Below are 23,887 nucleotides of genomic sequence, written 5' to 3'. Positions count from 1 at the left end.
AAGAACTGTCGATTTCACTCAGCTCAGAGAATGTTTCTTGGTGTGAAAGTAGAAATGAATGATCGTGACCCTACAGACATCAATTCACGACTCTACTGTTTAAAACCGACTGAACTTGATGCTTCTTTCTATTATCATAAATTTGAAGAAAAAAATCATACTTCAGGTGACAGATCTTGTAGCTTATTTTAGAATATTTACGATCCATCTAACGTGGGCACTAGTATTGAAAATGGATGAAATGTAATCAACAGATACGTGCGTTACTATATGAAAACATATTGTACTAATGACCCACTTTCGGAGAAGAATAGACGAAAGTAAAGAGATCCATATATTTCGATCACTATATGTGATCCTCTTCAGCAGATATGTTACAGTGATCAAAATACACGGATCTCTTTACTTTCGCCTATTTTTCTCCAAAAGTGGGTCATTAGTACAATTTTACCAATGTGCCCCGACATTACTTTGTTGTGATGAATATATACATATATATATATATATATATATATACATATATATATATATATATATATATATATATATATATATATATATATATATTAATCTTGGGAAGAACATGTTGAATGTAACACAATCCACATCGTAGTTGACCGTGCGCAAGAGGTTGGGAGATTGTTTGGATGGAATGACAAGGAAAACTATAGAAAATCTATGACTTAAGAAACAAGAGGTATTTGTTGAATATGAGTACCAACCATATTGAAACACACACACACACACACACACACACACAGAAGGAATAAAAAAAGTAGAAAATGAGAAGGACCTGGGAGTCATTGTTATGAATAATATGTCACCTGAGAAACATATAAATAAGATTTTTGGAGAAACTTATAATTTAATAAGAACAATCAAAGTTGCATTTACATACCTGGATGAAGAAATGGTGAAGAAAATCCTAATCACCCTGATAAGACCAAGATTGGAGTATGCAGCAACGATATGGTCACCAAGTACAAAAAAATGTATAAAAAAACTTGAAAGAATACAAAGAGCAATTAGAAAATTGGCACCAACACTCTCAAAACTATCATATGAAGAGAGACTACAAAAACTTGAACTACAGACACTAGAGCAAAGAAGAGAGAGAGGAGATTTGATAGCTATTTACAGAATCATGAAAGGCATAGAAATTACTGATAGAGAGAATCTGATAAAATGGGATGACAGAAATACAAGAGGACACGGAAAGAAAATAAAAAAAGACAGCTATAGAAGAGATTTGAAAAAGAACAGCTTTCCTCACAGAGTAATAGACAGTTGGAACAAGTTAGATGAGAAAGTGGTGTGTGCAAAAACAATACATGAATTTAAAAATAGTTTAGATAAAATGAGATATGAAGACGGGACCCCACGAGCATAGCTCCCCTTCCCGTAAAATACAACTAGGTAAATAGGTAAATACACACTAAGATGGCTAAGTTTTTACGGATGGATGCGTCTGAACGGGTTCCCTCGAGCATAGGCATTGTCATGCATGTTACAGTTGGATAAGTAGAAATAGGTACACACACACACACACACGTACACGCACGAGCCTGGCGTGTGCGTACGTACGTACACGAGGATTTGGTGGATGGGCAACCCACATGTTTTCGTCCGTGTCGGCAATGAACCGGCGGGTCTTGCTCAGTGCAAGATCTAAGAATATAAGGTCTAACCACTTCCGACCGAATTTCGAGGGAGTTGGCGCAGCGGGCCCGTGAACGTCACCTGGCTGTTCAAAGTGGGGTTAGCGGGTCCTATAGCTGTCAGTTGAAGCTGGTCCGTCGTTGGAAAATGACGTTGCCTTCGCTCGCACCGCTCCACGCAATTAGTTATATTCTGACAAATATTATATAAAATATATATATAAATATATATAAAATATTATAGTTCCTGTCTATATATATGAATATATAATATATATGATATATAATATATATGATATATAATATATATATATATAATATATAAAATATTATAGTTCCTGTCTTCCTTGGCGTTTCACAGTTTTCTTCAGTGTATCACAAAGAGAAAATGGACTCAGCCAAATGACGTCAGAAGCTGCGCAGAAGAATTCTAACGGTCTGACCTGTATATTTAGACCTTGGCTCAGTGAGGACGTTCGATCGTCTCGTTCCCGTTCCCGGTACTGACAGGAATCTCGTTCTTCCCGGTAGTTCGTCCTTCCCGGTTAAGGTGAGTTGTGATGCGTTGCGAGATGGTGGGGAGAGGGGGCGGTGGGGGGTGGAAGGATGGTTTGGCTGTGGGGGGAGGGGGGCGGCGGTGGGGGTGGAAGGATGGCTAGAAAAAAATCATCAATAATTTTCATACAAAGGCTTTGACAAGGGTGACGAAAACAAGGTCATCATATTAAGACAACAGTGCAGGACTCACAGTAATGGGTTTAAACTGGGCAAATTTAGATTTAGAAAGGAAATAGGTAAGAATTGGTTTCCTAATAGGTTAGGTGGCCAACGAATGGAATAACAGACTTGGTGACCATGATGTCGTGAGCGCTGAAACTATCGGTTGTTTTAAGAAACGGCTAGACAACGTCATGGATGGGGATGGCAGGTGGACATGGAACTGTCTAGTGTAGGCCTCATGGTCTCTTGTTGCAGTCTCCTTCATTCTTATGTTCTTATGTACATGGGTGTACATGTACACACACACACACACAAAGTTTTTAACTTGTACAATTCGAAAGTGGGATTTTAAAGAGATTATCTCACAAGAGCGATTTTGTTGTTGTTTTTGTTTTTGTTGTTGTTGTTGTGGTTGGAGCCAAAGAAGCGACGAAAGGGAGAATTGGTTTGAGCGAAGTTGCGAGAGAGCTTCACCCTCTCCATACGATGACGCCAGTTTTTGGCGTCTTCAGGCGCGAGCGGGTAGGATGCCAGTGTTGGCGTCTTGATCATATCTATTTTGTTGTTGTATCTGAGGGTACTCTGTGAACTGGCCTGATCATCATATTTTCTGTGGTTACTAATATTCAGAGTGAGAGAGAACGAGTCGAGAGAGAACGAGTAATACAGCTGTGACTTTATGTTTTATAATGCGAGTAGTGTGGTGCATCATCGTACATATGGCAGCCGATGATAAATGAATGTCACAAGAAAGCGAAGAAAAGAGAAAAAATCAAGGAAGGGAGGAATAATGCAACGAGACAATAAGTAAATAAATAAATCAACTAATAAGTCTACAAAGACAGGCGGATATAACCAAAGTAAAAAAGAAAAGAAATGGTTTCAGCGCCCCCTGGGCAACTGAACTGCGATGTGGGAAGTGAGAAACTCCTGTATGGGCAAACCCTCTCAGTTGCGACATACAATGAAATGTAGATGTTTAGAATCGGCGTTTATATCCCTCATAGAAAATATAAATCAGAATAGTGGATTTTTTACAATAAAAAAACCCATTGGCAATTGTAATGACAAGTAACAAGCAATTTGCGCAAATTGTGTGTACACCATTTTAATGTTTGTTTCTCCCCGCAAGGCTCGGGCTATATAAGGAGTACAAAGTTTTTCATCGATGTTATTTCTGAAGAAGCCCTGCTGCTGGGCGAAACGTCAAATATATTGGACTCCCATACTCTGCGTTTGGCCTCTACCCTGTTGCAGTCTTGCTGCTTTTACTCTTTTTTCTTTTCTTTTTTCTCCTTTGCTTGGCCAAGGCTGTCGGGAACCAACGTAACATAGCCCATAGTGGGTTCCGGGATTCGAACTCACGACCATCTGCCCACGGAAGCATGAAAAAATGATAAAAATAGATAGAAATAAATAAATGAATAAATAAATAGACAAATAAATACTATGTAAATAAATAAATTAATTGATCAAATAGATCAAATAAAATAGAATAAACAAATAAGTACATACATACATATACCAAGGCTTTTTCCCCCTTACAAGGGAGGTAGCCAAAAAGAAAAAGGCATAAAATCATTCCCACCCATTCCATCCCTGGGTCAGAAGCAGTGTCGCAAGACACAGCACATCCATTTATTCATTTATTTACTTATTTGTTCATTGCTGTGGATGAACAAATAAGTAAATAAATGAATAAATAAATAAACAAATAGATAGAGAAGGAACGAAAGAAAAGAGGTACAGTGAAAGTTGTCGTATCTTTTTTAAAAATCGTTGCCTTAATTTCTCTTGTCAGATACCATAGCCCAGTAGCTGCCGGCAACAGTCCTCGGGCTGTTGCCTGCGTTCTTTTCGTGATGTTCCTTGTCATTGGACAAAAGTGGTACGAGGAGGGAAACAGTCGTCGGTCACTTGTCGACTTTCTTCATGTGAAAAGATGGAGGAATTAACGAAAGTCGTAGAAATCTAGGGCCCATCCAGGGGACCGTGTATCAGCCCCTTTGGGTTGTACCTCCAGATGGAGGAGAAACGGGTTGACATGCATAATATATATATATATATATATATATATATATATATATATATATATATATATATATATATATATATATATATATATACATATATATATATATATATATATATATATATATATATATATATATATATGATATAAATACAGAATGAAAATAAATAAATACATTGAAATGGCACCAGGAGTCCATTCCCATATGCTCTCAACATAGTAATTATATTGTCGACATTGTAATTGCGCCCAGACGACACAAACTTTTCTTCTCGTCTTTGATTACTTTTCATTTTTACATCTCTATATATTTCTTTTGTTTTTTTGCATTTCTTATTCGTTATTTTTATATTTTCTCATCTTTTACCATATTTCTCTATTGGTATTGTCGTACTGCTGCTGTCGTGTCATCATCTGCATTTCGTAAAAGGTCTTCTCGTCTTTGATGAATTATTTTTCTATCGTTGCTTCCTGGTCTGTTTCTTATCTTTTTATTTATATCTATTATTTATCATTCCAATCGTAGCTTTCGTATGTGTTTCTTGTTTATTTATATTTTATTCATTATTCTTCGTTGCTTCCCTATCTCTTTCATGTTTTTCATATTTCTTATCTATTATTCTTATCGTTGCATCCTTAATTGTTTCCAGTATGTTTTATATACTTTTTATTTACCATTCTAATATTTCCTCGATTTAACAGGTCTCTCCTACTTCTACCTGAAATGCTTCGTGAACTTTTTTTTATTCTTATTCTTATCGTTGTTCCCCTATCTGTTTCATGTTTATTTACATTTCTTATTTATTAATCATGTACTTTCTCTACCTTTATCAGCTCATCTCTATTGGCGTTGTATTTCTTCCCTAGCAGAAGATGCATGTCGTCGCCCTTACGATTCTGAAATGCTTCTCTGCTGATCTTTTTCAATTATTTTTCTTATCGTTGATTCCCTATCTGTTTGATATCTATTTACATTTCTTATTTATTATTCTTACTTTTCCTCCAACTTTATCAGCTTCTCTCTATTGGCGTTGTATTTTTTCCTTCTTTCTTCCCTAGCAGATGTCCCTGTCGTCGCCCTTATGGTTCTGACATGCTTCTCTGCCGATTATTTAAAATTATCATTCTCATCGTTGATTCCCTATCTATTTGATATTTATTTAAATTTCTTATTGTTATTTCTTTTCCTCTACCTTTATCAGCTATTTTCTATACCTTCCCTGGCAGATGGTGCATGTCGTCGCCCGATTCTGAAATGCCTCTCCCTAACACCTAACCGAACGTCAAACGGGGGAAGAAAAAAATCTAAATTTTCTTTTCAAGTCGCTCTGAGTCACGCCATTATCTTGTGGTCAGCAAATATATGTTTATTTTCCTCTTCAACAGGTGCATGTGTGTTGAACTGTTTTTTCTTTGTAGATGCCATTTTCTTACGAAAAACCTTTTGCCTCCAATCGAACGCGCAAGTCGAATTCCCGCCATTAGTTCACATTTCATTCGAGACGATTTTTATTTTTTTTTGTAATTATGTCATAAGTGTTTTTTTAATACTTTTTCTCTGAAGAGGAATTTCTCCGACAGTTGTCCCCGGACCCAAGATTTGTACGTTGGCAAATCAATGCTTCTACCAACCACGCTATCGAAACTTTAAATCCCTTAACCTCGGGGTTAAGACGACATGAAAGGTAAAGATGTCATGGTATCTGGGAACGAAATTTTCAGGTCAGCACGTGGCCTTACGTAACACTGAACGAAACATTCTGAGAAACCCGTGGAGAAAAATGTTTTAAGAAGAAAAGACGATGAATTTTGACAATTGTGTTATTAAAACTGAGCGAAACATTCCGAGAAAATCTTTAAATACATGTAGAGAGAAACATTTTAAAAAGATAGAAGAGACGATGAATTTTGACAACTGTGTTGAACGAGACATTCTGAGAAATTGTTTAAACACGTGGAAAGATGTTTTAAAAATATAGAAAATATATCCGACGTGACGTCATAACGTCGGCATCAGAGCGCGGGAAGATTTTTCGGTCCTTGTGTATGGTCATGGCGAATAAAACAAAAAATAAATGTGAAGCAAGACGTCGACATAGAAAACCAAAATCGACGGCATTTTGCCTAGTGTGAAGATGGAAATCGACGGCATTTTTGCCTAGTGTGAAGATAAAAATCGACGGTAATTTTGCCTAGTGTGAAGATGGGAATCGACGGCAATTTTACTCAGTGTTAACATGGAAATCAACGGTATTTTTGCATGTGAAGATGGAAATCGACGGCATTTTGCCTAATGTGAAGATGGAAATCGACGGCATTTTTGCCTAGAGTGAAGATAAAAATCGACGGTAATTTTGCCTTGTGTGAAGATGGAAATCGACGGCAGTTTTGCTCAGTGTGAACATGGAAATCAACGGTATATTTGACTAGTGTGGATATGGAAATCGACGGTAGTTTGCCTAGTGTGAAGATGAAAATCGACGGCAGTTTTGCTTAGTGTGAAGATAGTAATCGACGATATTTTGGCCAGTGTGAAGATGGAAATCGACGGTATTTTGCCTAGTGTGAAGATGAAAATCGACGGCATTTTTGCCTAGTGTGAAGATAGTAATCGACGATATTTGGCCTAGTGTAAAAGATGGAAATCGACGGTATTTTGCCTAGTGTGAAGATGAAAATCGATGGCATTTTTGCTTAGTGTGAAGATAGTAATCGACGGTATTTGGTCTAGTGTGAAGATGAAAATCGACGGCAGTTGTGCCTAGTGTGTACATGGAAATCAACGGTATTTTTGCCTAGTGTGTAGATGGAAATCGACGAAAGTTTTGCACTGTGTGAAGGAGGAAATCGACGGTATTTTTGCCTAGTGTAGATGGAAATCGACGGTATTTTTGCCTTGTGTGTAGGAGGAAATCGACGGTATTTTTGCCTAGTGTGAAGATGGAAATCGACGGTGTTATTGCCTAGTTTAAGACGTGAAAGGGAAATCAAGGTGTTATGGTATCAGGGAACGAAATTTTCTGAGAAAGCCGTGCAGAGAAAAATGTGTAAAAAAGAATATAGACGATGAATTTTGACAATTGTGTTCTGAGCGAAACATTGAGAAAATCCTTAAATACACGTAGAGAGAAACGTTTTGAAAATATAGAAAAGACGATGAATTTTGACAATTGTGTTGAACGAAACATTGCGAAATTTTTAAACACGTGGAAAGATGGATAAAAATATTGAAAATATGATGGAATTTGATGCAACGTGACGTCATAACGTCGGCATCGGAGCGCGGGAAGATTTTTCGGTCCTTGTGCATGGTCATCGCGCGTAGGCAACCTTTTCCTTGACTTTTGGCGAAGAAATGTTTCTGTATTTTGATTTGATTTGATTTATGAATTTTTTTGGCTCGAAGGCCAAGCGCCGGAGCCGGTAGGCCATTCAGCGCAATTCTGTATTTTGAAGACCAAAAACTCGATGGAGATGATCAGGAAACTTTATATATACAAAAATAGCGTTTTCTATCGACGTCACGAAAATAATGACGGCAATGGCGCGCGGTGCATTGTGGGATTAATGACGTCTTTCCCAATGTGAGAATCTATTTTTTTTTCTTTTTCTTTTTTCATCTATGCACGAGCACAGTTGTATGATTAGGCAGTTGTTACACATAATTATATTTCTGACAACATATTTCCACCAAAATGGAAATATTTCTTGTCCAAACTCACTTTTTGGTGCATTCCGTGTACTGCGAAGTATCTACATTAAATACAATGTCTTCATTTGATTCCTTCTTCCTTAAAGAACCTAATATTACAAATTAATCGACAGAAGTAATTATAAAGATACCAAGTATCAAGATGATATAATATTAATCATCAAAATTCGCAAACACAGTAGCATGTGTACTCGTACCTCCAACCTCCATTTGAATAACGACATAATGACTTCCGTTGCAGACATCTCTAGATGGTCCTTTATACGTGAATATCTCCCTTGGACATGTCGATTTGTACACAAACCTTTCACGTCGATACGTTTAGTCAAACACATTTGACAAACGTATTTGAAGTGACAACTGACCGTGTGAATGTCAAATGATTCGACAAACGTGCTTGAAGTGATGTTTAACCGTGGGGATGTTTGACAAACAGTTTGTCGAATGAATGAAAAGTAATGATACAAGATCCATTTTAACATTCTTTTAAGTTTTGACTAATTCATTACATAGTGATGGATATGTATATGTTTATGTTAAACTGATTCGTGGGATTTTGATATATGGTTACAAAATATAATTTTTCAAATCTCCAAACAACAAATTATCTTTCCGTCATATGCTGTTGAATATGTCCTTAGAGACGTCTAGATGTCTGCAACGGAAGTCATATTGTCGTTATTCAAATGGAGGTTGGAGGTTCTAGTACATATGCTACTGTGTTTGCGAATTTTGATGATTAACATTATATCATCTTGATACTTGGTATCTTTATAATTACTTTTGTCGATTAATTTGTAATATTAGGTTCTTTAAGGAAGAAGGAATCAAATGAAGACATTGTATTTAATGTAGATACTTTGCAGTACACGGAATGCGCCAAAAAGGGTGAGTTTGGACAAGAAATACTTCCATTTTGGTGGAAATATGTTGTTGTCAGAAATATAATCTATGTGTAACAACTGCTTACACTCTAAGAAATGGCTGTAAAATATACGGTACATTACTGAGAAAATATTCAGTATGACTGTATTACTGAGGAAGTTCAGTATATTACTGAGAAAATGCGTTTTAATTTTTCTTTTAATTTTAGCATTATAAAATATAAGGTACATTACTTAGAAAATATTCAGTATGACTGTATTATTGAGGAAGTTCAGTAACTTACCGAGAAAATGCGTTATTTCAATAATGCACTGACAACGTGCGGAGCATTGCATTCTGGGTTACATACAGCGACCATCTTGCAGCCCAACAAAGGAGATCGGAACATTGAGGGAAATTTGGTAAAACTTATTTCCTGTATGTATATTTGTTTTTCTTAGCAGCTGGCACATTATTCTCTTTTAGTAATTTCTCATTTGATGCCAATTGATTGTTTATCTGTAAATTCGACCTTAACTGCAAATTTTTTAATCTTTCTGGTTGCCACAAATTTTCGAAAGTAACTACTAACTGACTGGATTTTACAGTGCAGATAAATAGTTTAGGCAAATATTTCACTAAACTGTAGCAATGTACAATTGTAATCAGTGTACATACTCTGCATCAAACATGAAGCAATATGTCAGTCACTATAAGTATCACAGAAATACACCAAACTATCAATTTCCGTGTGGAATCTGTAAATGTGTGCAAAGTTTTTCAAGCTATTCTGGTTTCAAGACACACGTGTATCGTGAGCATAAGTACATGTCTATTTGTAGTTTATTATATGACAAAACTGCATCCAAAAGTGTACTTCTGAAGTGTACTCAACCCCATTGTCAACAGAAATGTAGGAACTTGAGATTTTATTTGCCATTTGAAAAAACATCGGACAATTTATGGACACGGCCAACCATACAACTTGATATCTGGCTCATGTGTTCCTAGTGATAAATGTTGTGATGTGAACGATGGTGTACTTCATTTCCTTCGGAATTGCGTAGTTTTATAGATATTAATTGTTAAAGTAATGCACTTTGGCCTACCTCTCCTCCTGAACGATCTGGGGGGGAAAATGTGGGAAACCGGGGTTTTTGGGTGGGGGGAACATATCCTTTTAAAAACTCAGAAAACATTTGGTGTGACCTCATCTTTTACATCACATCTAACTAGGAAACATAGATATTGGACTCACACATTATTGCAAGATAGCTGTTTCCAAATTAGCACAGAGGAAACTGATTTCTCTGTTAATGAAATCTTAGAAATGGAAATTGATGAAAATTATGTTTCACTGAATAATGATACAGATGATGATGATTCGCTCTCAGATGAGATGAAGGAAGAGCTACTTTTGAGGGAATTAGCATTATTTTACTTGAATTTAGAAGCAAAATTTATTATACCTGCTAAAACAGTACAAAAAATTGTAGATGAAGTCAGATGCATACAACAGATAGAGAATAAACATATACAAAAAACTTATGTGAAAAATTGATTGAGGCAGGTGTAGAAAATGACAAAATTCAAGGAATTCTTGAGACAGTGGAGCAGGGATTTTTCAGAGTAGTATGAATGGTCCCTTAAGATCAGAACAAACTAGGAAAACATATTATGAGAACAAATTTCCTTCTTTGCATCCAAGACCAATATATCTTGGACATGATGATGAAAACAGTGCAAGATATGCTCAATACATCCCAATTAAAGAGAGTATAAAATTGATGTATGATAGTTATCCTGCTTTCATAAATTTACATAATGTCCCAGAAGCTCGTACTGCAGAAAATGAGATGCCTGAGATACTCAGAGATGTTAAAGATGGGACAGTATTTAGATCTTTATTTCAGCAGGAATCATTCCAAATTATTTTGTACCAAGATGCCTTTGAAGTGGTGAATCCTCTGGGATCATCCAGGAAGAAGCATTAAGTTGTAGGTGTCTATTTTACCTTGGCTAATATTGATTCACATTTATGGTCATCCATTGACCATATGCAACTGGTTATGCTATTCACTGAGTCGGATCTGCAGTTTGGGCAAGATAAAGTGTTTTCAAGACTAGTGAAAGATCTGCAGTCACTGGAAACTACAGGCATAGAAGTGAAAACTGTTGAAGGTGAAAAGAATATTCAAGGCACTGTTTGTGCAATTGTTGGAGATAATCTTGGATCTCATGGAATTGGTGGATTTGTGGAGAGTTTTAGACACCAATACATTTGCAGATTTTGCACACTTGACTTGGACTCCTTCAGAGAGACACCTTACAAACTTGGGACTAGGAGATCTGTAGAGAGTTACACCAGGGATATTAAATACATTGATGAACATGCTAACCTTGCTTCTCATCATGGTATTAAATTTGATTCAGTTTTTAACCAGTTGACACATTTTCATGTTGCAAATCCAGGACTGCCACCTTGCTTGGGGCATGATCTCTTTGAAGGTGTAGTGTCATATGACATGCCACTCATCATACATAATCTTGTCAACAAGAAGTGGTTTAGTTATGACAAATTGAATAGCAAGATATTTAACCTGGTCTTATCAGGAACTGATAGCTTGGATAGACCAGGCGGTGTAACTAGGAATAATGACAGACTGGTGGGCCATGCTGTTCAAAATTGGGTTTTTCTCAGGCTGTTTTCTGTGTATATTGGGGATTTAGTTAAAGACACCAATGATGAAGACTGGCAGCTTTATTTAAAATTAAAGTTGATAGTTGAATTGGTTTGTGCTCCAGCTATAGCCCAAGGTCAGATTGTCTTCTTGGCTTCTCTAATTGAAGATTATATTGATTACAGAGCTACCATATTCCCAAACATCAACCTTAGACCAAAACATCATTTTCTCTGTCACTACCCTGAGCTAATTGTCAGATTTGGTCCACTGATCCGATTGTGGACAATGAGATTTGAGAGCAAACACTCATACTTTAAAAAGTGTGCTAGAGGTCTTCATAATCTAAAAAATCTCCCCAAATCACTTGCCAAAAGACATCAGTTGCTACAGGCATTTTACAGTGCTGGTTGTCTCTTCCCTGCTGCCTTTCAAATAAAACATTCTATAGATTTCAAGCTTGACATTCTTGATGGACATTAAAACAGCAGTATTTAAAGGTACCGAGTACTAAAAAGACCAAGCCTTGCTTCTAGAAAAGAACGAGGATGGTTTTCTGGTAGGAAAAATTATCCTTATTTTGGTGAAAGAAATGACTGTTTTTTGTTGTGCAAACCTATCAGTTCATTTGTGTGCCAACCTCTGGCTTGCTAATATGTCATGGATCCTCACAGTCTGTAAAGAGTACAAAATGTGTAAATTTGAGTCATATTCTGAGTTATGCACCCCATAACATCTACAAGCTTGGACAGGATTGGGGAATTTCATTAAAATACACTGTTCCTACATAAATATATGTACACAAGCAGATTTATGTGCAATCCAAATACAAGCCAGCCTAAAAAAATTTGTTTAGATTAACATGTCTTGAAAAAATTATGTAGGTAGGTAAGAAAAAAAAATTAAGCATGGAATCTAAGCACTTTTGTTGAACTTGCATACCTTTCAGACAAGTGTATAAGTATTGATTAGTGTGTGTGTGAGACCTCTTCCCCCATCTCACTGAAAGTGAAAAAGCGAACTATTCTATTTTTCAAATATAAAAAAGCTGATTTTCTCTTTACATACTTGTCAGAATTTTCTTCATTTAATAAACTTAACATGTGCCAGTTGTGCTAAGCTTATCAAATATACCTCTTCCAAACAGTTTTGAATTGATTTTTTTTTTATACATCTCATATCTTGCATTTGGTGGTGTGTAGCTGTTTCTGGACTACATACTGTCATTTTCCAGTGGCTGTATCATTTTTAAACATGGATGAAGTGAAAGACCTAGTCTTGTCTGGGCTGGTGAAACTTAAGCTTGAACACAAGCTAGAAGAAGTGATGAAGTGCCTGGAGGATGTTGGAGTGGATAGAGATGAAGAGTTTAGGCTTATAAAAGACATCGACCTTCATGCAGCACTGAAGCCTATAATGGCCAGAGCCCTCATGGAGACATGGACAGCCCAGGGTAAGTCAAGTGGCATGTTTGTGTCTGTAGGAGATTTAACTTGGGTTGACAAGCAAAAAAAAAAAAAAAAAAGAAAGTCCTTACCCCTAAAATGGGTTCACAGGCATCCATCATTATCTAAACATGAAAACATCAAGACAGAATGAAGCCAGTAAAATATATTTTCTGTAAGTAGCAGTAAACAAAGTGAGTACACTTCCTGGCCTTTTTAAAATAGAAATCTGTACTTAGAATGTGTATTGGAAATTGAAATACCTTTAACAGCATTTTGGGAAAATTGAGTAATCAAATGAATGCTATGAATGGGCAGGCCCGATTTAGAGTTGGCCATGATAAGTGGTTGGGGATGTGGTCCTGATCAGGGCCATCCACATTGGGCAGAACCTGGTCAGTTTAATTAAATTAATTTGTTATATTTTGCAGTGGATGATAACCCTCAAGTTGTCAGTGAGGCAAGCAGTCCCCTACGACTGATACCTCACACCCCCTTGAGGTCCATAGTTCCTGACAGCCAGTCACCATCCCCAAGTGCTCACTGTGCAACATGGCCCTCAACTGTTGAGCTGACATTTGAGGACATGGAAGACAGGCCAAAGGGGGTCAGGAAGGCAGTTCATAGAGTGCTGAAGCATGGTGGAACTGCAGAGCTGTCTCCCAGAGATAGGAGGGCCATTGTCAGACATGTGGTGGCCAAAGTACTGCAGGTGCACCCAAAGCCTTATCGGTGCCACATGGAGGTGATTGCTAAAAAAGTGATTGACATCTTCCCATGCCTCAAAGATGTGCAAGTGGCTGGCACCAGTATTGGCAGAGGATATGATTCTGTTCTCAACCAGCTGGTTGCTAGAGCGGAGACTGAGAGGCGTGGGCAGTACAAAATAAAGATAATTGCTGAAGATTCTGACAGTGAAGAAGCTGCAGTAATAAAAAAAAATCAAGTTATGGACCAACAAATAAATTGCCTGACCCCCCTGAGGAACAATCTGGTCCTGAGTTTGAGTATTACCATCAGAGGGTAATGATTATGAAGGGCTGCAGCACATTCGAGCTGAGGGACAAATGGCCAGCTCTGTTTACAGCAGAAGCTTTGGATGGTCACTTTCAACAACTGATGGGCTTCAGTTGTCAAGGCAGAATGCTGGAGGCTTTTGGGGAGAAGCAGCAACTTATTGTTGACTCTTTTGAAGAAGAAAGCAGAGTAAAATCCAAACTTGCAAAGAAACTGAGGGGCAGACTAAGATGTGCAAAAAAAGCGTGTGAAGAAGTGGGAAATCAGTTGCCCTACCAGGTGGCAACAATCACCCTCATCATGACATAATTTCAAGAGGAAAAAGAATCCCTTTTTCGAGTTGCAGAGGTAGGATTTATACTGTACTTGTTAAGCAACTACAGAATTAAAAGATATTTCAATAAAAAAAAAAAAAAAGGTTTATAAAAGCTGCAACATAACATAAAAACTTTAAATAATATTAGAATTATTCAGTATCCAGGACATTTTATTTAGGCAATATATTAAGTTGAGAATTTATTGGTGATGTACACATGACTTGGAAAAAAGATTGATGTTGAAATTATATGAATAATTAATTGCTCTATTTCTTTTCTAGAAACCATATGATGTGAACAGACTGACAGAGGAAGCAGACTTCCCAAAAACGCCATGTTTGATTGCAGTTGGTAAGTATATGTGCATTCATAAAATATTCTAATATGGAAATTACTTGCTCCAACACTATTCCATGGCCTCTTTATTTTAATCAGGAAACTTCTGTTTGTCCAACCATGATTTCCTTTTTTGAATTCCTACTTATCCTGAACAAGTAAAGAGCTGTTAATGTTGAGCCCTGGCAAATGAAAGTGTTTAGAAGCCTTGAAATTGTTAATGTGTTTCTATTGCAGTGATATTTGCCTCACACAATAGTCACCTTTCTCTAGGTCTTCAAGTGTCAAGTCATTAAATGTGTTTATATATTTTTTGAAGGAATCCCTTGCCTTTACAATGGATCAAATTTCTACTTGGCGTCAGATGGAGTGATCGTCATGAGGGACATTCCATGCTTCATCCAGGCCTTTGCTCTCATGTTTGAGCTATTTTTCATCATGGATGTAAAATACCCATCAAATGCTGGGTTTACTTTGGAGTTTGTTCAGAGGTACTTGTTCAAGTGGATCAGTAAAGCTAGATTCAATAAAGATACATACATACATATACCAAGGCTTTTTCCCCCTTCCAAGGGAGGTAGCCAAAAAGGGAAAGGCATAAAAACACTCCCACCCATTTCATCCCTAAATACACTCCACACCCCTTCCCACCCTCCCTCTCATCTGAGCACCTCCTGGATGACGGGTCATCCCTGCACCCTGCCCACCGCCCTGGGTCAGAAGCAGTGTCGCAAGACACAGCACATCCACAGCAAGGCCGCTTCATTTAATCGGCGACCCCCCCTCTCCGTCCCCCCTTGCGTATAAGGAGAGGACGGGGAGAAATCCCTTCGGTCTGCTTCAAATTTTACTCACACATACTACCCCACCCCCCACCCATTCCTCCTCATGCAATCACAACATCATCCATATACAACCATTCTCCACTCACCTCTGTCTTCCGTCCTCTCCCTTCCTTCCTCAACAGACATTCCCCTCTTCCCCAAAGCCCCCTTCACCCCATCCATCCACCTCATCCTAGGACGTCCCCTCATGTTCACTCCCTCCACTTCACTCCCTTCAATAAAGATAGTTGCTGAAATACATGTATTTCATTTACAATCCAAAATAGCACTCCATGACTGAAGTAACTTTAAATGTTAAATTGAATTTTCCATGCAGGTTCTTCATGAAGATCGACCCAAATTCTGGGACCAAAATCCACAAAGGACCCAAAAAAAAAGAAGGTGGCTCCTGTTAGCCCAAAGGTGCTGTCTCTGTTTAATCTGTTGAAACATCACCAGCCAGATCAGCCAGAGCATGTGAGAAGGTTGTGATTCTCTAACTTTGATGGGAAAAAGTGTTGTTTATATATACAGTTTTCTTTGCATAATTATTTATTTGTAAATTGCTTTATAAATCAGTATTTTGATCATTTCAACAGTCAGCAAGGTTATGAATAAATTCTTGTATTGGCTTCAGTAGGATAATGGTAATGGGTCTCAAGCACAATACCTACAATACTCTTTTTGTGTTATGTAGGTTTATGTTCGTACTGCTCATAGGTTTATACACCTTGTACATAGTTTTTATTTATCCATTTTAAAACTTTTTTACACTGTATGTATATATATATATATGGGCCATGTGTGCCTGAAATAAAAGTATTATTATTATTTTGTACTAAAAATTAGAGTACCCGTTAAAAAAAGTATGTTAAATTTTCTTTCGAATAAACATATATTCATTTGTTAGTCATAATACTTCAAGTGCTTAGAGTTCTGTATGTTCCCATTGCCAGACAGCCAGTTTAGTTTCTTTTTCTTTTTTTGTTAATGCTTGTAAGAGATTATATCACTTGAAGACTACATTTAATTAGGTAGCATTCTTCACATTGACATATAGGCCTCATATAGGCATATTTTCCAAGAAAATATTATCCTTGTGACAAGTATTCATTGAATCTTGAATAAAACTGGATCTGTAATTTTATTTCACAAAGTGTTCAGTTTTTTGTCATAAAAAGTACTGTTTGGGTATTATGAAAGGATTTCTTTTAAATTTGTTTATACTTAGTACATTGCAGGGATGACCCGTCATCCAGGAGGTGCTCAGATGAGAGGGAGGGTGGGAGGGGTGTGGAGTGTATGTAGGGATGAAATGGGTGGGAGTGTTTTTATGCCTTTCCCTTTTTGGCTACCTCCCTTGTAAGGGGGAAAAAGCCTTGGTATATGTATGTACATTGCATCATTTATTCTCTTAAGGATTTGATCTTAGTAGTTGTTTAGTTCAATGTTGTGATTCTTTAACTTTGATGGGGAAAAAAGTGTTATATGTACATATATTTTTCTTTGCACAATTATTTATTCCTAAATTGCTTTATACATCAGTATTTTTATCATTTTAATAGTCAAGGTTATGAATAAATTCTTGTATTGGCTTCAGTAGAATAATGGTAATGGGTCTCAAGCACAATACCTACAATGTTCTTTTTGTGTTATGTAAGTTTATTTTTGTACTATAAGCTAGGCTACCAGTTGAAAAAGTATGTTAAATTTTCTTTGGAATGAACATATTTTCATTTGTTAGTGTTAATACTTCAAGTGCAGAGAGTCCTGTATGTTCCCATTGCCAGCTAGCCAGTTAATTTTTTTTTTTTTTTTTTTTTTTTTTTTTTTTTTTAATGCTTGTAAGAGATTATATCACCTGAAGGCATTTCATTAGGAAGCATTCCTCACACATATAGGCATATTCACCCCCCCCCAAAAAAAAAATATATATATAATATTCTTGTGGAAAATATGGGATTATACTGTAAAAAAAAATTCCGTGTGACCGTAATTTTTTACAGTAGAAAGATGGAAGCCCCAGCTGCCAGTATAGTACCGTAAAATTACTGAAAGTTTCTTAGTGTTATCATACAATTGTGTTCATGCATAGGTGACAAAAAGGAAAAGAAAATTTTTTTTAGATTCATTGGGAAACGTCATTAATCCCACAATGCACCGCGCTACATTGCCGTCATTATTTTCGTGACGTCGATAGAAAACGCTATTTTTGTATATATAAAGTTTCCTGATCATCTCCATCGAGTTTTTGGTCTTCAAAATACAGAATTGCGCTGAATGGCCTACCGGCTCCGGCGCTTGGCCTTCGAGCCAAAAAATTTCATAAATCAAATAAAAAAATACAAACATTTCTTCGCCAAAAGTCAAGGAAAAGGTTGCCTACGCGCGATGACCATGCACAAGGACCGAAAAATCTTCCCGCGCTCCGATGCCGACGTTATGACGTCACGTTGCATCAAATTCCATCACATTTTCAATATTTTTATCCATCTTTCCACGTGTTTAAAATTTTCTGTTTCGTTCAACACAATTGTCAAAATTCATCGTCTTTTCTATATTTTCAAAACGTTTCTCTCTACGTGTATTTAAGGATTTTCTCAATGTTTCGCTCAGAACACAATTGTCAAAATTCATCGTCTATATTCTTTTTTACACATTTTTCTCTGCACGGCTTTCTCAGAAAATTTCGTTCCGATACCATAACACCTTGATTTCCCTTTCACGTGTTAAACTAGGCAATAACACCGTCGATTTCCATCTTCACACTAGGCAAAAATACCGTCGATTTCCTACACACAAGGCAAAAATACCGTCGATTTCCATCACACGGCAAAAATACCGTCGATTTCCTCCACACTGCAAAACTTTCGTCGATTTCCATCTACACACTAAGCAAAAATACCGTTGATTTCCATGTACACACTAAGCTAAACTGCCGTCGATTTCCATCTTCACACTAGGCAAAATTACGGTTGATTTCCATCTTCACACTAGGCAAAAATACCGCTGATTTCCATCTTCACACTGAGCAAAACTGCCGTCGATTTCCATCTTCACACTGAGCAAAAGTGCCGTCGATATATATCTTCACTCAAAATTACCATCGATTTCCATCTTCACACTAGGCAAAAATACCGTTGATTTCCATCTTCACACAGCAAAATTACCGTCGATTTTGATCTTCATACTAGGCAAAAATACCGTTGATTTTTATCTTCACACTAGGCAAAAATACCGTTGATTTTTATCTTCACACTAGGCAAAAATACCGTTGATATGTTCACATTGAGCAAAATTACCGTCGATTTTCATCTTCACTATAAAATACCGTTGATTTCCACTAGGCAAATATACCGTTGATTTCCGTGTTCACACTGAGCAACCTGCCTTCGACTTTCATCTTCACACTAGGCAAAATTACCATCGATTTTTATCTTCACACTAGACAAAAATTCCGTCAATTTCCATCTTCACACTAGGCATAATGCCGTCGATTTTGGTTTTCTATGTCGACGTCTTGTTTCATATTTATTTTTTGTTTTATTTGCGATGACCATACACAACGACCGAAAAATCTTCCCGCGCTCTGATGCCGACGTTATGACGTCACGTCGCATATATTTTCAAAAATTATAAAACGTCTTTCTTTCCACGTGTTTAAAAACATTCTCAATGTCTCGTTCAACACAATTGTCAAAACTCATCGTCTCTTCTATATTTTTAAAACTTTTCTCTCTGCATGTATTTCAATATTTTCTCGTGATGTTTCGCTCAGTTTTAATGACCACAATTGTCAAAATTCATCGTCTTTTCTTCTTAAAAAAGAATCTACACGGCTTTCTCAGAATGTTTCGTTCAGTGTTACGTAAGTCCACATGCTGACCTAAAAATTTCGTTCCCTGATACCATGACATCTTTACCTTTCATGTCTTAGACTAGGCAAAAAACACCGTCGATTTCCATCTTCACACTAGACAAAAATACCGTCGATTTCCTCCGCACAGGGCAAAACTGCCGTCGATTTCCATCTTCACACTAGGCAAATATACCGTCGATTACCATCACACTAAGCAAAAAGGCCTTTGATTTCTATCTTCACACTAGGCAAAAATACCGTCGATTTCCATCTTCACACCAGGCAAAAATACCGTTGTTTTCCATGTTCACACTGAGCAAAACTGCCGTCGATTTCCATCACACTAGGGAAAATTACCGTCGATTTTTATCTTCACACTAGGCAAAAATACCATCGATTTCCATCTTCACACAAAGCAAAAATACCGTTGATTTCCATCTTCACACTAAGAAAAAATACCGTTGATTTCCATGTTCACACTGAGCAAAACTGCCGACGATTTCCATCTTCACACTGTGGAAAACTGCCGGCGATATTTATATTCACACTAGTCAAAAAATACCATCGATTTCCATCTTCACACTAGGCAGAAATACCGTTGATTTCCATGTTCACACTGAGCAAAATTACCGTCGATTTCGATCTTCATACTGGGCAAAAATACCGTTGATTTTTATCTTCATACTTGGCAAAAATACCGTCGATTTTCATCTTCACACTAGGCAAAAATACCGTTGATTTTTATCTTCACACTAGGCAAAAATACCGTTGATTTCCATGTTCACATTGAGCAAAGTTACCTATTTTCATCTACACTATTAAATACCGTCGATTTCCATCTTCACACTAGGCAAATATACCGTTGATTTCCGTGTTCCCACTGAGCAAACCTGCCTTCGACTTCCATCTTCACACTAGGCAAAATTACCATCGATTTTTATCTTCACACCAGGCAAAAACACCGTCGATTTCCATCTTCACACTAGGCAAAAATACCGTCGATTACCATTATCACTCTAAGCAAAAAGATCATCGATTTCCATCTTCACACTAGGCAAAAATACCGTCGATTTTCATCATCACACCAGGCAAAAATACCGTTGATTTCCATGTTCACATAGAGCAAAATTACCGTCGATTTTGATATACTGGGCACAAATACCGTCGATATTCATCTTCACACCAAGCAAAAATACCGTTGATTTCAGTGTTCACACTGAGCAAAACTGCCTTCGACTTCCATCTTCACACTAGGCAAAATGACCATCGATTTTTATCTTCACACTTGGCAAAAATGCCGTCAATTTCCTTCTTCACACTAGGCATAATGCCGTCGACTTTCGTTTTCTATGTCGACGTGTTGTTTCATATTTATTTATTGTTTTATTCGCGATGACCATACACAAGGACCGAAAAATCTTCCCGCGCTCTGATGCCGACGTTATGACGTCACGTCGCACATATTTTCAATTTTTTTAAAACATTTTTTTCCACGTGTTTAAAAAAATTCTCAATGTTTCGTTCAACACAATTGTCAAAACTCATCGTCTCTTCTATATTTTTGAAACTTTTCTCTCTGCATGTATTTAAATAGTTTCTCGTGATGTTTCGCTCAGTTTTAATGAACACAATTGTCAAAATTCATCGTCCTTTCTTCTTAAAAAAAAATCTCTACACGGCTTTCTCAGAATGTTTCGTTCAGTCTTATATCTTCATACTAGGCAAAAATACCGTCGATTTCCATCTTGACACTAGGCAAACATACCGTCTATTACCATTATCACTCTAAGCAAAAAGATCATCGATTTCCATCTTCACACTAGGCAAAAATACCGTCGACTTTCATCACACCAGGCAAAAATACCGTTGATTTCCATGTTCACATTGAGCAAAATTACCGTCGATTTTGATCTTCATACTGGGCAAAAATATCGTCGATTTTCATCTTCACACTAAACAAAAATACCGTTGATTTCAGTGTTCACACTGAGCAAAACTGCCTTCGACTTTCATCTTCACACTAGGCAAAATGACCATCGATTTTTATCTTCACTAGACAAAAATGCCGTCAATTTCGTTCTTCACACTAGGCATAATGCCGTTGGCTTTCGTTTTCTATGTCGACGTCTTGTTTCATATCTATTTTTTGTTTTATTCGCGATGACCATACACAAGGACCGAAAAATCTTCCCGCGCTCTGATGCCGACGTTATGACGTCAGGTCGCATATATTTTCAAATTTTTTAAAACATCTTTCTTTCCACGTTTAAAAAAATTCTCAATGTTTCGTTCAACACAATTGTCAAAACTCATCGTCTCTTCTATATTTTTAAAACTTTTCTCTCTGCATGTATTTAAATAGTTTCTCGTGATGTTTCGCTCAGTTTTAATGAACACAATTGTCAAAATTCATCGTCTTTTCTTCTTAAAAAAAAAAATCTCTACACGGCTTTCTCAGAATGTTTCGTTCAGTCTTACGTAAGTCCACAATGCTGACCTAAAAATTTCGTTCCCTGATACCATGACATCTTTACCTTTCATGTCTTAAACTAGGCAAAAAACACCGTTGATTTCCATCTTCACACTAGACAAAAATACCGTCGATTTCCTCCGCACAGGGCAAAACTGCCGTCGATTTCCATCTTCACACTAGGCAAAAATACCGTCGATTACCATCACACTAACCAAAAAGGCCATCGATTTCCATCTTCACACCAGGCAAAAATATCGTTGATTTCCATCTTCACACCAGGCAAAAATATCGTTGATTTCCATGTTCACACTGAGCAAAACTGCCGTCGATTTCCATGTTCACACTGAGCAAAACTGCCGTCGATTTCCATCTTCACACGAAACATTCTGAGAAACCCGTGGAGAAAAAAAAATTGAGAAGAAAAGACGATGAATTTTGACAATTGCGTTATTAAACTGAGCGAAACATTCCGAGAAAATCTTTAAATACATGTAGAGAAACATTTTAAAAAGATAGAAGAGACGATGAATTTTGACAACTGTGTTGAACGAGACATTATGAGAAATTGTTTAAACACGTGGAAAGATGTTTTAAAAATATAGAAAATATATCCGACGTGACGTCATAACGTCGGCATCAGAGCGCGGGAAGATTTTTCGGTCCTTGTGTATGGTCATGGCGAATAAAACAAAAAATAAATATGAAGCAAGACGTCGACATAGAAAACCAAAATCGACGGCATTTTGCCTAGTGTGAAGATGGAAATCGACGGCATTTTTGCCTAGTGTGAAGATAAAAATCGACGGTAATTTTGCCTAGTGTGAAGATGGAAATCGACGGCAATTTTACTGTGATCATGGAAATCAACGGTATATTTGACTAGTGTGGATATGGAAATCGACGGTAGATTGCATGTGATGGAAATCGACGGCATTTTGCCTAATGTGAAGATGGAAATCGACGGCATTTTTGCCTAGTGAAGATAAAAATCGACGGTAATTTTGCCTTGTGTGAAGATGGAAATCGACGGCAGTTTTGCTGTGAACATAGAAATCAACGGTATATTTGACTAGTGTGGATATGGAAATCGACGGTAGTTTGCCTAGTGTGAAGATGAAAATCGACGGCATTTTTGCAGTGAAGATAGTAATCGACGATATTTGGCCTAGTGTGAAGATAAAAATCGATGGCATTTTTGCTTAGTGTGAAGATTGTAATCGACGGTATTTTGTCGTGATGAAAATCGACGGCAGTTGTGCCTAGTGTGTACATGGAAATCAACGGTATTTTTGCCTAGTGTGTAGATGGAAATCTACGAAAGTTTTGCAGTGAAGGAAATCTACGGTATTTTTGCCTATAGATGGAAATCGACGGTATTTTTGCCTTGTGTAGGAAATCGACGGTATTTTTGCCTAGTGTGAAGATAGAAATCGACGGTGTTATTGCATAGCTTAAGACGTGAAAGGGAAATCAAGTTGTTATGGTATAAGGGAACGAAATTTTCTGAGAAAGCCGTGCAGAGAAAAATGTGTAAAAAAGAATATAGACGATGAATTTTGACAATTGTGTTCTGAGCGAAACATTGAGAAAATCCTTAAATACACGTAGAGAAACGTTTTGAAAATATAGGAAAGACGATGAATTTTGACAATTGTGTTGAACGAAACATTGAGAAAATTTTAAACACGTGGAAAGATGGATAAAAATATTGAAAATATGATGGAATTTGATGCAACGTGACGTCATAACGTCGGCATCGGAGCGCGGGAAGATTTTTCGGTCCTTGTGCATGGTCATCGCGCGTAGGCAACCTTTTCCTTGACTTTTGGCGAAGAAATGTTTCTGTATTTTGATTTGATTTGATTTATGAAATTTTTTGGCTCGAAGACCAAGCGCCGGAGCCGGTAGGCCATTCAGCGCAATTCTGTATTTTGAAGACCAAAAACTCG

The 23,887-nt window shown here is 37.1% G+C and overlaps 2 protein-coding genes across 2 annotated transcripts in view; both read left to right on the top strand.

The window, feature by feature from the left end:
* Positions 1–23,887, top strand: part of LOC143020803 (uncharacterized) — a 137,192-nt gene that overhangs the window by 42,012 nt on the left and 71,293 nt on the right. The gene's annotated exons all lie outside the window — the stretch shown is intronic.
* LOC143020804 (uncharacterized) lies at positions 9,365–15,390 on the top strand. The gene is made up of 4 exons (XM_076177577.1): positions 9,365–9,424; positions 12,902–13,120; positions 13,544–14,477; positions 14,728–15,390. Exons 2-3 carry the CDS (start codon positions 12,922–12,924, stop codon positions 14,137–14,139), a joined length of 795 nt encoding a protein of 264 aa, XP_076033692.1. The 5' UTR covers positions 9,365–9,424; positions 12,902–12,921; the 3' UTR covers positions 14,140–14,477; positions 14,728–15,390.

This window comes from Oratosquilla oratoria, chromosome 40 (assembly GCF_046742065.1).
Source record: "Oratosquilla oratoria isolate Oo_2021 chromosome 40, ASM4674206v1, whole genome shotgun sequence".
In the NCBI taxonomy this organism is placed as follows: domain Eukaryota; kingdom Metazoa; phylum Arthropoda; class Malacostraca; order Stomatopoda; family Squillidae; genus Oratosquilla; species Oratosquilla oratoria.
This window is presented reverse-complemented; position numbering and strand designations above follow the sequence as displayed.